Source organism: Rhea pennata, chromosome 13, assembly GCF_028389875.1.
Source record: "Rhea pennata isolate bPtePen1 chromosome 13, bPtePen1.pri, whole genome shotgun sequence".
In the NCBI taxonomy this organism is placed as follows: domain Eukaryota; kingdom Metazoa; phylum Chordata; class Aves; order Rheiformes; family Rheidae; genus Rhea; species Rhea pennata.
This window is the reverse complement of record NC_084675.1, coordinates 23,324,400-23,341,152: the sequence shown is the minus strand read 5'-3', so window position 1 is coordinate 23,341,152 and position 16,753 is coordinate 23,324,400. Positions and strand designations below refer to the sequence as shown.

The window sequence follows — 16,753 nt, the reverse complement described above, 5'->3', positions numbered from 1 at the left end:
GGCCACGCTAAGGTGCTCCGCCGGCTCTGCTCCCAGCACCGTGGCTACATGCCACGGGAAGCCCCGGGCGGAGCTCGGGAGAGGACGGAGGCGGCCCCGGGCCCCCCAGCCCAGCAGCAACCGTTCGCGTCCGTCTGTCCCCACGCGCTCCCAGTGGGAGCGAGGAGAAACCAGACTCACCACGTGTGGCTCCGGGGCAGCCAAGTCTCTTTGCCAACTTTATCGATGCAGAATTTCTGCGGCCCGTTGCTGCCTGTTACAGAAGAGCACAGCAAGTCTCGTTACCCAGCCAGGAGCCGGGAAAGTCCGCCTTTCCCGGCACGCGGCTGGCCAGCGGCTCTCGCTGCCCCGTGCCCGGCTGATCCTGCAGCCACGGTAGGGCACAAACCACTTCCACTACTTCTGCGCTCCGCCTGCTCTGCCCTCTCCTGCAGGGAGCACGCACACGCACAAAAAGGGGGGGGGAGCTGAAAAATATGTTCACAGCATACGCTGATAAGTGTCTCTTCCAAGCAGGATGTTAAATAGCAAGTGCTAAAATGTACTATCTTAGATCTGCAGCACTGAGCAAGTCCATCCAAGAGTTTTAGAACTGGCTCAGGAACTCTGAGTCACAGAGGTTGCTTCTTAACAAATTGCGACTGCTGGAGAAGCTCCAGGGGACTGGAAAAAAGCTAATGTGCCAGTAAGAAAAAAACTAATGGGCTATGTTAGTTGGTTAGTGACATCGATTCCAGGAAAATAACGGAAAGGCTGGTACAGAACCCAGAAAGCAGCAAATTAAAGGACGGCAGCAGAATAACGCCATCTGGAAAATGGCGTTTCATCACACAAAAATCAAAATTGAAATCAAAATCATATCTCATGTAAAAAAGAGATTACAAACCGGACTCAAAGTTAACTGCGATGACATAGTTCACATATTAGCACTGCACAAGGCTGGACTAAATCGCTGTGCGTCCCTGCTCGGCGCTCTGACTTCCCCGCTACTTCCCTGCTGCTGACCGCGAGCCGCGGCGGGAGCCCGCGCGCGCCCACCCAGGCGGCTCCCGCGCCCGCGGCGCCGGGGACACGCACCGATGAGCTCCGCGAAGCCTCCGACGGGCAGGCGGCACGTCCCCGTCACAAACTGCAGCAGCCGGATCCGCTTCTCGTTGTCCATTTCCTTAACGACCTGCGACGACAGCGCTGGAGCAAAGCGGGATCCGCGGCGGCCCCGAAGGCCTGAGCCCGGCCAGCTCCGGGCTCCGGCCCCGCCGGGCGGCGCGCGCGTCCCGGCAGGCCCGGGCAGCTCTCCCGCTGCTGCGGCCCGCGCGCTGCCCTGCATCGCCCTCGCGGAGGGGTTTTTCCCGACCGCTCTCCGGAGCGGAACCGCCGGCGCCGACGCAGCTCGGCTGCTCACCGCCCGAGAGCGGCGGCTATCGCCAGAAACGCGCCGACCGCCCGGGGCTGCCCGCCGTCCTCGTGCCGGCCGCAGCCACGTGCCTCTCGCTGAACTCGCGTCCCTGCTCGCACTCCACCCTCCCTGACAGCCCCCGCGGCGGCTGGGCCAGGCCGCCGCCACCTCCCCGGGCGCTGGGCCGGGGCCGATCCCCAGCACCGGAGCGCGGGACCCGGAGGCGGCGGCGCGGCCGGCCCTGGCTCACCTGCCAGAACCACTGGATCTGCTTGCTGTTCTTGGTGTAGTGCCGGTAGATGGTGTTCTTCTGCCAGTCGTTCATGTCGATCTCCTGCATGCCGCAGAGCATCAGCTAGGGCCGGCGGACAGCAGCAGGTCAGACAAAACGGGCCACGCTGGGGGCCGTGCCGAGCCACGGGGCGCCGAGCCCTTCGGCGCGGGCCCCTCCTCCGCATCCCCGCGCAGCGAGCGGCCACGGCCGGGAGGAATTCCCGGTCTCCAGCAGGATCCTCCCGACGAGGGGGCACCGCGCAGGCGCCGCCACCTCCCCGTCCGCCCGCCAGCGGGGCCGAGCCGCGGGCAGACGCCGGCCCGCTGCCGGCACGCAGCTCCCGCTCACCTCCAGCTCCTTCTCGTCGAAGTAGCGCAGCCACTCCAGCGGCACCACCTCGTTGAAGCCATCCAGGAAAGCCTTGGTCTGCTCCTCCACACCCCGCGTGAACCTCCAGTCCGTCAGCAGCCTGGCAAGGCAGAGCGCGGTGGGCAGGCAGCCGGGCGCCGCAGCCCCGGCGCGAGCGGGAGCCGCCGCCGCGCCGAGGGCGTCCCGGCCCGCAGCCGGCCGCGCGGCGCGCGGAGAGGGGCTCTGCGAGGGCTGCCCTCCCTCCCCGCCCAAGGGTTTCTCTCTCTGCCACCAAACCCGCGAGCGGCACGAGGACGAGGCAGCGGAGGGCTCTGGGAACGCAGCAGCGGCCGTCTGCGCGGGGAGAGGGGCAAACCACGTCCCCCGGCCGGAGCCTACTCGAGCCGGGCAGCCCCGAGCAGCCGCGGACAGGGGAAGGAGACTCGCCCTCGCTCCCCTCTGCTCTTTCCTGAAAGTGCTGGCAACAGCCCAGCCAGCAGCAAGCCAGACCGCAGCGGAGCTCGCAGCGAGGCCGACCGCGCCAGCCCGTACTTGTCACAGGCCACGTAGTCCCAGGAAGCGGCCACGTCCCCAGCCCCACGTCTCCGCAGCAGGGCTGCCCTGCTGCCAGTGGGGCTAAGCACCCGACGGGGGCGCGGGGACCCACACTCACATGATGTACTCCTCCTTGTTCTCCTCCGTCACCCGGATGCTCTCCCCTCCCTCCTTCAGCTCATGGGTGGTCACCTTGCCCAGGATCTCCATGTCCTGGATGAAATACAGCTCCAGGCCGCACTCCTCCAGGCTGTTCTCCCTGCAGGAAGACGTCAAGACGTCACTTCTCATGGGGGCACGAGGCTTCGGCACAACCTGTCAACGAGGGACTGCCTGGCTCCTCGCAGGAGGACCGAGGCCTAGGGTAGCGGGGAGCACGGGGCACTGACTTGGTCCAGACGATGGAGTTGTAGAACTCAGGGTCGATGGACTCCAGGTCCTTCAGCGTGGGGCGCTTGTTCAGCATCCGCTTGTAGAAGGGCAGTGTGAAGCCTGTATCGATGAACTTCCCGTGGTACAGAGCCTGCGGACAGGGGAAACGCCGGTCACCGAGGGATGGGACCCCAGGACAGACCCACGCGCACCCCTGCGGGGCGGCGAGACCTGATGCCCCATCGCTGCTCACTGCCCACAGGGCACTGCCCTGCCGGGCCCCGACACCACCCGAGAGGAGGGGAGCGAGGGCTCCGCAGGCTGCGCCCAGCTCCTTCCCGGACGGCAAACGGCGCAGGGAGGAACGCGCTGCCCCGCTCGGGCCGGGCCGCGGGCCCGCGGGGTCGCCGGGGGCTCGCTGGGAGCGGGACGCGCGGCCCCTCTCCTCTCCCCCTCCCCACCGCAAATTCCACGGCGTCGCCCGCTCCCCGCGCAGCTCTATTAAGAGCACTTGTTTAAACAGAGGTCTGCTGCAGCTTCCCTGAATCCCTGGCTTCCAGGAGCCCCAAGGCAAAGGCAGCCAAAAATAATGCAGACGCTTGTCTAGAACGGCCCAGCAGTGAGTAATAGTCTGGGGTTTTATTGGTATCCTGCAAGGCGCAGGGCAGGGCAGGACAGCCTGGGGGACCCGAGCGGCACGCACCAGCTCCCCCCAACACCTTGAGGGGCCGCGGGGCAGAGACCCTCCCCGAGCCCGGGAACCCCTCGCGGACCCCCCGGCCTGCAGGCCCGGGGCGCTCTGCGAGCGGCTGGTCGTGGGCAACGTGAGACAAACAGGAGGAGTCGCCCTGGGGCTCGGGCAGCTGGAAAATTTCACACCGTTGGGGCTAAAAATAGTGCCCAAAGCTGCAAACCCGACAGCACCTGGGGTGGCAGCCAAAGACCCGGAGCCATCCCTGCCGCACGGCTGCGGGCAAAGCAGGTCCCCTCGGCCCCTCAGGTGTCCCCCAGCCGGGCGAGCCGGCGCCCGGAGCGCCTCGGACAGCGCTCTCCGCCGAGGGACGCTCCTGCGGCCGGTGGCCGCCCGCCGCCAGGCTCTTACCATGGCGATGAAGCGGCCGATGAAGCGGAAGTAGGTGAGGTGGTCGGGGTTGATGGAGGAGGCGGGGTTGATCTGCAGGCAGTAGTTGTTCTTGCCGGCGTACTCGAAGAGGCAGTACATGGGGTTGAGCACCTCGTGGGACAAGAGGAAGAACCACTCCCTGGGGGCAGGAGGAACGGGAGAGCGGTGACGAGCAGCTCCAGCAGCTGCCCGCGCCGGGGCAAGGGGCCTGCACTGCCAGCGCCCGCCGGGCTGCAGCCGGCGAGGACTTCGCCCAAGCGAAGGGGGGACAACCCACGTCCCTCCGCAGCACCCTGTACAAACCAAGCTCCTGCCTCCTTTGGGTGCTGGGGCGACGGGGCAAGGGCATTCGCTGCCTTCTGCCATCTCCGCCCCAGAGCTACGGAGGGGCCGAGCGAGGCTCGCAAGCGCTCTCCGAGACATCAGCGGGAGCGGCGGGGACCGCAGCAGGCACGGCGGCTCAGGCGCGCGCACGCCCCAGGGCGCACGCCCCAGGGCGCAGAGCCCCGCGTGTTCGGGCGCGCGGCACGCGCACGCGCCCCGCTCTCTCCTCTCGTGCACGGGGCTCCCGGCGGGGCACCCTCCCCCTCCTGCTCCGCGCGTCCGGAGCGGCCCAGGAGGGGCGTCCGTCCCGGCTTTGCTCCCCCCGGCAGCCCGGGGGGACGAGTCCTTCGGCGCAGAGACAGCCCCGGTATCCTGTCCGTGGTTCTACCCTGTGGTAGAACAGCATGACGTAACCTACCATAGGGTAAAACCACTGGCAGGACACAGAGAGACACAGCGCAGGGGCCCCTGCACCGGGGCCGGCGGCGGCGTCAGCCCGGGGAAGGAGCAGGCGAGAGCGTGCCAGCGCGCGGAGGGGAGCGCTAGCCCGGCACCAAGGCGCACCGGCCGGGGCCTCCTCCGGCCGCAGCCCGGCACCGCGCAGCAGCACCTTCCCCGGCGCCGCCGGCCACGGCGCCCCGCCGCGCTCCGCCTCTCCCGAGGAACGCGGGCCCCTCGGCTCGCGCACGGGCTGCGGCGAGAGCGCCGGGCGCCGCGGGGAGGCCGCATCCCGCCTGCCCGGCCCTCCCTAGAGGGGGGACGAGCTGGCGCGACGCTCCGGGGGCGTCCCACCGCCCCCAGAACTCACGGTTTTCCGCTCCAACACCCCCTGGCCTCCTCTGAGCAAGACCGGGAGCCCCGAGCGCAGCCGCCTCCGCCTGCACGGCGCCGGAGGGGGTCGCCCGGCCCCGCTCGGCAGCGGGCGCGCGGTCCCACGCTGCCAGCGCTCACCTGGCAATGCCGCCGTAGTCCAGGCCTTCCTCCCCTCGCATGATGATGTACAGGCGGCGCCGCAGGTCGTACGGCTTCATGTTCATGATCTGAGGGGACGCAAAGGGAGCCGTCACGGCGGGCTGCTGCACGCGGGGCGCGTGTGCGAGGGGCTGGCTCGGCACCGCTGCGGCCCCTGCCCGCCCCGGCGCCTCCTCACCTGCTGGAAGGAGTCCTCAAAGAGCGTCTGCCGGGACACGCTGATCTTCACGTGGCTGGGCAGCGCGTTGGACTACGAGCAAGGCACAGACACGAGGCTTTGTGCAGGGCGGCACAGCGGTTCCCTCTCCCGAGCCTGCCCCAGCCCACGGGCTCAGCAGCCCGGGGCCCCCAGCGCGCGTACTCACGTGGCAGAGAAAGCGGAACTGGTGGTACTTCCAGCGAAAGCTCCGGTCGTACGCCCCAGGGGAGCCACCTTGCTTGCTCCTGCAAAAGCAACGCGGGCCTTGGCTCGGTACGCAGCCCCACGAGCGCTGACGCCAGCTGCCCTGCCCCAGCGGCGAGCAAGCTCCTCGCCGGCCACGCAGGATGGAGCAGGAGGACACTGTCGCTAGGACAGGTCACCTCAGCTGCGCCCTGGCAGCTCTCCTCTATCAGAGGGCTCCGAAGCCCACAACTCAAGGTCCTCGAGGCAAACGGACCTGTTCCACCAGCCTGTGCTGCAACCACACGCCTGGAAGCGCTGTGAACAAGCAAGGCGAGTGCCAGCTCCTCGTGCCGCACTCCCACCGCGAGCCCCCCGGCTCCGGAACGAGGGGCTGGCACAAAGGGACTTACCCCGACTCGAATCCAGGACGCGGGTCTTTGAAGGTGGTGGTGCGAGTGTTGTGGTCCACGAAGTAGCGCACGCCCTCGTTCGTGTACTTCATCTCCCAGCCAGGCGGCAAGGGCGGCTCCTGGATCATCCTGTCCGGCACGAGAACGGCGTTACTGAACGTCAGCTTGGGGGCCTCGGCTCCCTGCACGGCCTCCTTCCACGCACGCTCACCCTGAGCCGGGACCCTCCTGTTGCTGCCCTGTGGGACCACCTCGACCTTGCAGCTCTGCCCCAGGGGACACGCACCCTTCCACGGCGTGGAGCTAGCGAGCACCTGCCTGCGCCCTGCCGTCGCTCTGAGCCCACGGACGGGTCGGGCCGCAGCTACGGCTCTGCTCTCTGCCTGTGGGAGATGTGCCCAAGTGGAGACCTGGGCCGGACCCTCAGCTGCAGCAGGTCTCTGGGCAGCCAGAAGCTAAAGCTCTCTGGAAGAGCCTCAGCAAAGCTCTGTGAGAGGAAGACAGGAAGGCATCTCTTCCTGCCCAAAGAGCCCTGCAACCTTCCCCATCACTGACACTGGAAGCCCTGGGCCTTCCCGCGGTTTCCTGATCGCTCTGCTCTGCTCCCAGAAGCCTGGCAGCTCCCCCGCAGCGCCAAGGCTTGTGGTTTCCAGCTCCCCCGTGCTCCAAGCCTGCCTGTCTCTGCCTGTTGCTCTCAGCACTTTTGCACCCCAGCACCACACTTCTGGGTCCCCAGCGCTGGAGGCTGCAGGACTGCTCGAGGCTCAGTCCCGTGGCCAGGCCAGGCCCCCAGCTTTCTGCACTTGGTAGCCCATCCGACACGTCTTCAGAAAGCAGAAGCATCCTCCCTGCTCTCCCCCACAGCTCCCTACCCCTGCGTGCGAGGGTCTTCCCACTGGGTGGTCCGCGTGTTGTGGTTCACGTAATACACTCGCCCATTATCCTGTCTCTTCTCTGCGAGAAAGAGGGAGAGAAAGCGTGAGCCCGCGCGCTCGGGCCAGCCCGGCCACCAGAGAGGAGCAGACTCCACCGCCCGCGTCCCGGGAGGAAGAGACGGTCCCTTCCCAGCTCGCGAGCAGCGTCGCTCCCTCCCTTACGCCTCGCGGCCTGCTCCCCGCCGCGCGCCGGGCCGAGGCGAGACAGGAGCAGGCGTTTCCACCTCTCCGGCACGGCCCGGCTCTGCACGGAGCAGGGCGGCCGCGGGGCAGGCGGCGCGGACACGAGGCGCGCGTGGTGGACGCGCACGCTCCGACCGCAGCACGGCTCCGCGCAGCCCCGCAGGGGCCCTCCAAGCGCGGCCGAGCTCCCGCCGCCGCCCGCGCGCAGCTCGTGCTCGCGGCGCGCGCGGCGCACGCCTCCGCTCCTCTGCTGAGCGCGGGCACGCGCCGCGCGCCGCCGCGACAGCCCCGCTGCCTCCGGCCTCGCACACTCGCCCGCGCCGCCCCCAGAGCCCCGCGGCTCCGCGCACCTCCGGCAGCGCCGCGCTGCCCCGTGCCAGCCGCGAGCCCGCCCGCGCGCGGGCCACGCACCTCGGCCCACGCGCCCTGCCGCGCCGCCCCTCCGGCCGGCTCCTCGCCGGGCTGCCGCAAGCAGCCAGCCAGGGCCCGGGCGAGCTCCGCGGTCCCGCTGCGGGCCGGGGCTGCGGCGCATCCGCTCCGCACGTGACAGCGGGGCTGCCTCCGCCCCCAGGACCTTCCCGAACCTTCCCCAGACTTCCCCCGCACGGAGCCGCTCTCCCGCCGGAGGGAGCTGCCCCAGCCGCCCCACGCGGCGCAGGGGCTCCGGACGCAGCTGCACCTTCCTCCCCGGCCAGCACCGCTGGAGGGGACGCTCCGCTCCGCTCCGGAGCGCGGCAGGAGCCCGCAGACCCGCGGCCAGGCCGGGGCTCCCCCGGCACAGCGTTAGGGGCCCCCGCCGGACCCTTTGGCAGCCCACCGCCCGCCTCCCCGCGGGCGCCGCAGACCTGCTGCCCGCCCGCCCTCCACGAGCCACGGCGCGCGGCGCCCAGCCCTCTCCCAAGTGGGCCCTGCTCCGAGCTGCCTCCCGTTTTCACCTCCGTGCTCGCTCCCCGCTGGCGGACGATGTCCACCAGGAAACGCACGCGAGCGCCTTCGCCCCCGGCACCCGAGGCCGCTCCCGGGGCAGGACGAGGTGCCGGGTTTGCCGCCCCCGCTGTCCCGGTGCCCGCGGACCCAGGCAGCCCGCCAACGCAGCCGCTTCCCGGGAAGGGGCAGGCCGCGAGCGTCGTGTCGAACCGGCTTCTCCCTCTCCGGGGATGCTCTGCGCTGAGAACGGGCCCCCCCGGCTTCGGGGCCGGCACAGGGACCTTCCGCAAGGGCCCAGCCCGCAGGCCGCCCCCGCGCCGCTCGGCTCCCGCGAGCTCCCCTCGGCGCCGCCGGACACGGGCCCGTGCACCGGCCGCCACCGCTCCCCGGAGCTCGGCAATGCCGAGGCCTCGCTGTCCGGTTCGGACGCGACGCCACGCCACGGAGGGGGAGGCATGGCAGAGCCCAGCAGGCAGCAGCGCCAAGCCCAGGGGCGGCAAAGCGGCCCCGCTCCCGCCGGATCCCGGCCCCGCGGCGAAGCCGGGCTCCCAGCGAGGGGACGTGGCCAGGAGGGGACCGCCGCTCCGCAGAGCCGGGGTCTGGGGAGGAGCAGGGAGCTGGAGGCCTCGCCTGTCCTCAAGTCCAAAGAAGAACCACAAACACTTCTGTGCTCAGTAGCTGCGAGAGAGAACTGGGAACCCCTCCAGGAAAAGGGAAAAAGGAAAAAAGAAGTGGGAAAAAGCTGGATTTAAAATCAGAGCTTGCGCTAATCGTGGGCAGATGCGGCCCCGCATGCCGCAGAGCCGCGGGGGAGCGGCGGCTCCGCAGCCGCGGTGCCCGGTAACCGAGAGGGAAGCAGGCAGGAGCGGGCGAGCCCGCGGAGAGCCCGGCTCTGCCCCGGGCCGGCCGGCCGCGGAGGGGGCAGCGGCGCCCGGGCCGGCCGGCCGGCGGGAGCGGAGGCAGGTGAGGAGGCGCTGTACTTACCCCAGCCAGGAGGAAGGGGACCAAGAGGATCATTGTCGGACGGGGCGCCAGACGACTAGAGACAACAGAGAGGGCAAAAACACAAAATAAAAAACAACGCAAAGACGACTGGAAAAAGCAGAGCGCAAAAGGAGCAGGGGGTGACGGGGAGTCGCATGGCCCCCTGCTTTCCACTTGCCTCCTGTTGGCCCACAGCTCGCAGCAGAGGGAATCTGCTCCCAAAGAACTAAAAAAAAAACTTGCACACTCAAGGGGTGTTAAAAAAAAAAAGAAAAAAAAAGAAAAAAAAAAGGACAAACTAAACAGAGGCTGGGGCAGCCAAGGGGGCGGCAGGGCAGGGGCCGTGCCACGGTGCGCGGAGCGGAGCGGGACCAAGCTGCAAAGTCCAGATGTGCGCGGCTGCTCAGCGCCTGCTGGCCAAGGCGACTATCCCCACCAGTTACACCTCCAACCTTCTCCAAGAACCACACACAAGAGGGAAAAAATATCGCAGGCCTTTCCAATGAAATCATTCCCACAAGCCCTGTCCACGCCCAGCGCTTCCTGGCGGCCGCGGCCCCCCTCCCTCCGCGCGCGGGGCAGCGCCGGCCGCGGGATGCGCTCGCACTGAGGGCACATTCATGCCGGCGCAGACAGGCGTCTCCCGGCCCGCCGCCTCCCACCCCCAGCAGGTTGGGGGCCGCTGCACAAAGCACCTTTATTCCTCCCCGGCCGCCCGTCACCCAGCCTGAACCGGGGGACGCCGCGGGCCGGCGGCCGCGCTGCGCCTCGGCCCCGGCGCCCCCGGGGACGCCCGCGCGGCCCGAACCCCTGGGGATTCGGGGGAGCTGCAAGCGCTTTTAACGGTTGCATACGAAACGCACGGGAACCGAGAAGACCTGTTCACTGCACCTCCTCGGACCGAGCCGCAGGAGAGGGGCCTGGTGCCCCGGCGGGACGGGGGCGCGCGCGGAGCCGGCGGGGGCGCGGGAAAGGCCGCCCACGGCCGGGCCCTCCCCGCTGCGGCCCCGGCTGCGGAGGGGGCGGGTGCAGCACCCCCAGGCTTGACTCCTCGCAGGGCCCCTGCGCAGGGCCCGGGGGCTGCCGGAGCCCCCAGGCGCTGCCCAGGAAGGGCGCCGAGCGCCGGGGGGACGTCCCAGGGCACGGCCTGCGAGGGGGCCAGGGCAGCCCACGCTCCTCCGAGCCGCCTCCCTCGCCCCGCGGCGCTGCCTCTGGCAGCCGCCGGCCGGATGCAGCGTGCCTCAGGCTTTGAGCAGTCTCCGCTCCCTTCCCTGCCCAGACAGACTGGCCAGAGACACAGTCGAGTCACGTCCAGAGGTATCGCCTCACTGCGACCTAAAAATAACTAATTAAAACAAACACGGCAGGGAGACAAGAGCACAGGGCAGCGCTACGGGGAGCCAGCCCTCCCGTCGCTCTCAGCAGGCCCCACACGCGTGGGACCCGGCTGGGAAGAGCCTGGCACCTCCTGCCCGCCAGACCCCTCAGCACGAGGGAAATCGCTGCCGAGCCCGCGGCGCGGGCACGCGGGCTGGGAGCCCCCCGGCACACGCTGGCAGAGGGGTCCCGGCTGCACCCGGCCCTCCGAGCCGCGCTGGAAGGGCACAGAGGCCCGCGGTGCCCACGGGAGCACGGGGTGCAGCGCCGCCGCTCCGCTCCCCTCTCCCTGCCCGCTGGGCAGAGCGGGGCGAAGCCAAGCCGAAAGCCCCTGCAGGGAAGGAGGCCGCGCAGGATCCACCGCTGCTGGCAGCAGAAAGCTTGAAACAAAAGTACAACCGTTTCATCAGGCTAAATTTGGAGTGCGAGTCCCTCCCTCTGCGCTCTGCCAGGGCGAGCCGCGCAGCGCTGGAGCGGCTCCAGGGCCGGCGCTCGCGGAGATGCTAGCGAGCCGCAGGCTCGGGATCCAGCTCAGCCGCCGGCGGAAGCCCCCTCCCGAACGCCGCCGCGCAGCCAGCGCTGCCCGTGCGGGTCCCGCTAGCAGCGTGCGGCGGGAGCCCGGGCACACGGCGGGCAAAGCCACCGCAGCCCACCCCGCTCCGCGGGACCGGACCCCTTCCAGCTGCTCCAGCCTGCCAGGCTGGCCAGGGAGAGAGGGGCACGGGTGGGAAACGGGCTCAGAGCAGCGCCCTGCGCGTCCTGCGGAGCAGCCCGAGCTCTGCCTCGTGCCGCAAGCTCTGTGCGGCCCCTTCCAGGGAGGTCACATCCGAGCCCCTCGCTGGAGGAGATGGCACTAGCAGCAGCAGCAGTTCTGTATCCTGCTGGGACGCATCAACCTCCTGACTTCCTCAGAGAGGAAGTAAACATTAACGAGAAGTTTGTCACCCTGCTCCTTACATGTTCACTTTGCACCTGCCCCACTGGAGCTCTCCTCCTCCTGGCAAGAGCAATGCTTTATACTTCCCATACAGCAAGGGGGCCGGCTGATGGGGGGAGCACTGAAACACCACTGGTCTGGGAAGCAGAAATGCTTCTGACTGCTCATTCCGGATGACTGCTTAGCCTGCTACGTAAGGGTTGCCAGCGCTGACTTGGTTATCGGAGGATGCTCACCACCTCCAGAAGCCATATCTGGGCTCAGGCAGCAGTGGGAAGGCCAGGACAAGAGCGGTCCGAGACCCTACTCTGTTCAGGACTTGCTGCTCTATGGGGCTAGAGAAAGACCACTTGCCCAGCAAGGAAACTTGGTTATTCAGCCTAAATTAAGAACAAGGTAAAAAAGCAAAGAAAGCAGGAGGGAGCTCACAGAGCCCAGTAGCGCTCACTCTGGGCACTCCGGTTCCCTGGCTCTTGCTGCAGGGCTCACCATGCCAGCACTTGTAGCCTGGGCTCATATTTACTGGCACTGCCTCTTGAGGCCACCAGCATCCAACTATACCACCCTCAGCTGAACGGAGAGTTGGGGAAGGAACAGCTCAGCCCCGAGAGTCTCCCCACCCACAACACGGCAGGCTGCAATGGTATTCCCCGCACAGGCCCGGGCTCTGACAGCACGCAGCAAGTCCTGCAGGCCTCGCACAGGCTGGCCCCTTCCCTCTCCACCAGGTCAGGAGCAAGGCCAGTAAGGAAGGCCAATGCATGGCCCAGGACCAGCACGCTTTGGCTGATGAAAGCCAAGCGAGAAAGCCTGTGCCTGGCCATGCTAGCACTGAAGGGACATACCATGGACAGGCTGCAGAAGACATCTCCCACCACCTTTCAAGGCTGGACTAGCTGTTTGATAAAGAGCAAACTATTCCCACAAGGTTCTCCACACTCAGCAGAGGAACTTCTGGGAATTTTTGTTGGAGCACTGTTCCGCTGAGCTCACCGAGCCTACAGACCATCTCCACACAGGCCAGCTGCAAGTCATGTCGCCATACAGGCAAAACAGGGCTGCTCTTCTCATACTCCACATCTCCCAGGCTTGGTTGGGTGAGGACCACCAGGAAAGCACTACCTGAGCCACTGTGGCCACTGGCCCTCACCTGGTACAAGAATCTTTGGCTGAACTGCTGCATGGCTCCTTGGAGCTGGTTTCGCTGTGACTGCCATTGCTCGTAGTTCCTCACATATTCGGCTGTCGGGCGCTGCCATGTGGTGGTCCTGGTGTTGTGGTCAACATAGTAATACCTTCCTCGAGGATCCACGCGCTTCTCCCACCTGCAAACAGCACAGGAAGGAGGTATCACTACCAGTTCTCCCTCGGGAAAGTGGCTCGCCGTGCCCTTCCAGCTCTTGTTTCAGTGCTTCAGGGCTTAATCGTCTCCCACTCCAAGGGAGTCAGCACCAGACTCGCACGCACACCGCCACTCTGCTTCCTCCAACATTCCTTCTACTTCATGGAGCCTGAACACACAGCATAGGACTGCTGAACCAACATGCCTCAAAAACATTCAGGAGATCAGCTGTAGCTAAGCCAGAGCTAAACCCCCGGGACACATCCCAGCAGAGTCCCTCCTCAAGCACCACAGCAGTAACACTGGAAAACCATGATAACTGATGCTCCCTCCTGTGACAACCAGCTGAAATACAGGTCCTCCCCAAGAACAGCACATATACATCAGTACTGCTCAAAGGACAGGACTGGGCCAGGCACCCACAGGTAAAACCACCTTCCACAAATGGAACCACCTCCACTCTCCTCCCCACAGTCAGCAGCCCAGGAAGAGGAAGGTATGCTGCATGGGAACAAGGTCTGGAGCTACTCTGGAACAACCCCTTTCTGTTGATGAAAGGGGCAGCACAGACAGATCTAGTGGCAGGTGTCTCCAGCCGTCATGTGGCAACTCAATACTAATGCTAGTGTGAAGGCATGGGGGCCAGAAGAAAGAAACCTCGCAGAGCTAAAGAGGCATGGCAGAAGGCACAGAACATGGTCTAACATGGAAGAATCTCCTATTTCCCCTGCTGAGAGTTGGCTCCGGGGGCCCTGGATAAGGAGCAGCAGCTTGAGAATATTCAGCTGCTGCCCAAGAACGTGTTGAAAACACAATTTAGAGGAGCACTGTGTTGTGAATTTAACCAGCTGCCAAGCTCGTCGCGTTCTCCATGTAGTGGCTCAGAATTCATGACAGATTGAGTTCCGGCTCCCAGAAACACTTCAACAGCTCACCAGCCTCCATAAACACAGGTAAGAAAAACAGCTCATCGTTCTTCAAGACAGGAAGACAGTAAGAGCTGTTGGGCCTATGAGTTTCCTCATGCAGACTGTGACTTTTCATTTCTCTCTGACACTATGGGCAGATTTCGGACAGGTTTGGCTCCTCACGAGATTGAGCACCTTGAACATGAGGGCTCCACTCCCAGTTCCAGTATAGCTATCAATTTCATAGCTGAAGGTGTTTCTTTGGATAAAATGGGATCTACCACTAGGTTCTTCCTGCAAAACCACATGAAGCAGTGTTGCTGAGCTGTGAGATGGGAGATGCCTAGTTGCTAACTGTAAATACTATGATGTTAGAAGGGGAGGAACACACCTGGGGAACCTACCTTTCTGGTAACAGCCTGCCTCTTTTAACAACAGATAAATTTTAAGCTGTTAGAGGATCAGAAGGTGGCAGGAAGGGCTGCAAAGGTCATAGTTTAACTGAAAGTAGTGTGTGACCAGAGAAACCTACAGGCTCCCATGGGAGAAAATAAGCTTTTATTTCACCTTCACACAGTACACTAGCTTTTAAAGCTTACTGCAGTCATTCTAACCTCAGATAAAGGCCACCTAGAGAACAGTATTGGTGTTGACTCTACCGGCTTCTCTGTTTTTAGGAGCACAAAGTGAGAATTCAACAAGCTTCTGGAAAACACATGGGCCCAGAGAGCTACATACAGTCTTCATGACTTGAAGACTGTTTACTCTGCAAATGAAAGCATGACCCTCCTGGACACAAGTTTTGCAGAGTTCTTCTAGTACATCTCATGGAGCCCCACAGCTAAGAACGTATGAAGCCTCTCTGAGAGAGGACAAGGTCCAACTCAAGGTTTGGGAAACACTGAGCATGCCTGCTTCTGCTCACCAGGAGCTCAAGTCATCCCTCATCTAAAGTGTCTGTTTTTCTAGGTGACATGTGGCCTATCCCCTTCTCCTGGTCCTCAGGGAAACTTTGCAGACTCCTGTTCCAAAAGCCCACCTCTCTGTTCTGCTCGTAATTGCTGCTGCTCAAGTTGCCAGTGATTTCCATGGACTGTTTTAAAAAAATAATCATTTGATAAAGGCCAAAATACAACAGACAGGAAGGTCTTTTCATCATTTCCAAAAAAAAGAAAAGGCCTTATAGAGGATGAAGAGAGTGTTTTCAAGCCAGTAAACACTTAGTCATCTCACCTCTGTTCTTTCTAGGAATGAAAAGACCTTCTTCCACTCCCTCCTGCCACCGACTTCCCCCCTTCTCTGCAGATTCCTGTACGGCCACTACAACAAGTTTGCTTGGTATCTGAGACACCACTTGCCTTCAGAGCACCTTACCCTGGAGGAAGAGGTCTCTCCCAGGTGGTTGTCTTGTTGTTATGGTCTACATAGTAGACTCTACCATTAGGCAGCTCTCGCTGTTCCCACCTGAAAGAGAAAATCATGAGACAGCTGATACTTGCTGACACAGAGATCAAACCCTGGCAGAGGTGGAGGGGAATCAACCACGTCATCATCACAGAAGTTTAAAAGTGAAAGTCGTACAGAGATGACGTTTCCAGCCCTGCAGGTGAAAGCCCTCTTTACACGCGGCAGACAGAGGGATGCCACTCTGCACCCGTCAGCACGCCCCTGCTCGCTCTAACACCGGGAATGCTCAGGAACCAAGGCCAGCTGAAACACCCTGTACCAAGACCACTTCTTGTTGGTGACCACAACTAGCGGAACAAGGGAAGTGGCAGATGAACAGAGGAAACTGGAGTGAGACACAGCCACTCTGATCAAGTGGATCAGCCAGGTAACACAGGCCAGGCAGCCATGGGACGTCTCTGCTCCAGCAGTGACAGTGACATGGAGAGAGGCAGGCCTGCAAGCCCTGCAAAAACCCAGCCAGACACTTCCCATCCAGCCTCTCTGCTAACTCACTCTTCAAGGTACTCACTAGGCATCACACAGGCATCAGCAGAGCAAAAGAGAGCAAAATGCTTCTCAGGGGTGCCAGTGGCACAGAGCTCCTACTAAGGACACCTCACACACAACAGAAGACATAAGTCTCCTCAGATCCCTTCCCCTGCTCCAGCACATCCTGACTTGAAGCAGTAGCAGGCAGCCTGCATGCTGCGTGACCCAATAGAAGTCGACAGACACTTCACATCTGCTTTTTGGGGATGTCCAAGTGCAGCTAACGAAACAAAACTGCCCCCCATGATGCTAGCCAGAGCAGCATGCTTCCCACTACAGGATCTCGCAGGTTTCTCTCCATAAAGCACATTGCTCTGACACCTGCAGATATCAGGGACACCACCAAAACCCACATGTGTCCAGACTGTCAACCTTTTGGAGAGAGCATGAGGAAACCCGAGGCAGACACAACAGCTTCTGTACACTACCAAAGCACAGAGGTGAAGCAAAGCGGCTCAGCTAGAATGAGCAATGTGGATCCAGCAATAACCAGATGATTTCTGCAGCCTCAGTCCCTGTATTTGAAGGACAGTGAGACCAGCTATGGCCCTGTTCCTGCACACTCAGCCTCACACGGGAGAGGACAGCACCTTTAGAAACAAGTAGGCACCACCTTCACCTTCAGGATGGATTCACAAACTGTGATTACTTGCAGCCAGGAAGAGATTTCTGATCCTTTCCTCATTTCTTAGCTGGCAACACGGAGGCAGAAAAAGGAGAGAGGCACCCAACACTGCAGCAGCAGCTGGTGTGCTGGTGGCACCTTGTGTGGCTCCACTCACAGGGCAGACTTTTAGACTGCCCCATCTCCGGGCAGCCACATAAGCTCTGGGGGCATTACCCTTCCCATGAGGATGGCTACAGTGCAGGGGACCCAGTTTCCCAGACAGGAGGTTTGCTCCAAGTAGGACCAGGAGAACTCACAGGCATCTTCAACTACTTTAAGTTATATCCAAACAGCTTCTGAATTAAAACGTTGCCTGTGTTCCCATACACTTGGGCT

At 63.7% G+C, this 16,753-nt stretch overlaps 1 protein-coding gene across 5 annotated transcripts in view; it reads right to left on the bottom strand.

The window, feature by feature from the left end:
• WWP2 (WW domain containing E3 ubiquitin protein ligase 2) overlaps positions 1-16,753 on the bottom strand; it is a 49,127-nt gene that overhangs the window by 1,126 nt on the left and 31,248 nt on the right. For 4 of the 5 annotated variants that reach the window (XM_062586079.1, XM_062586081.1, XM_062586082.1 and 1 more), the window contains 15 exons: positions 15,127-15,216; positions 12,653-12,827; positions 9,189-9,243; positions 7,032-7,113; positions 6,160-6,288; positions 5,730-5,808; positions 5,543-5,614; positions 5,344-5,432; positions 4,048-4,207; positions 2,963-3,096; positions 2,692-2,832; positions 2,019-2,139; positions 1,647-1,751; positions 1,078-1,174; positions 181-253 (listed from right to left, as the gene is read on the bottom strand). In XM_062586079.1, the coding sequence (XP_062442063.1) occupies positions 181-253; positions 1,078-1,174; positions 1,647-1,751; positions 2,019-2,139; positions 2,692-2,832; positions 2,963-3,096; positions 4,048-4,207; positions 5,344-5,432; positions 5,543-5,614; positions 5,730-5,808; positions 6,160-6,288; positions 7,032-7,113; positions 9,189-9,243; positions 12,653-12,827; positions 15,127-15,216 (1,602 nt within the window). Of the gene's footprint in view, positions 1-180; positions 254-1,077; positions 1,175-1,646; positions 1,752-2,018; positions 2,140-2,691; positions 2,833-2,962; positions 3,097-4,047; positions 4,208-5,343; positions 5,433-5,542; positions 5,615-5,729; positions 5,809-6,159; positions 6,289-7,031; positions 7,114-9,188; positions 9,244-9,366; positions 9,401-12,652; positions 12,828-15,126; positions 15,217-16,753 lie in introns of those variants that run through there. The other variant, XM_062586084.1, reaches the window with a different exon arrangement.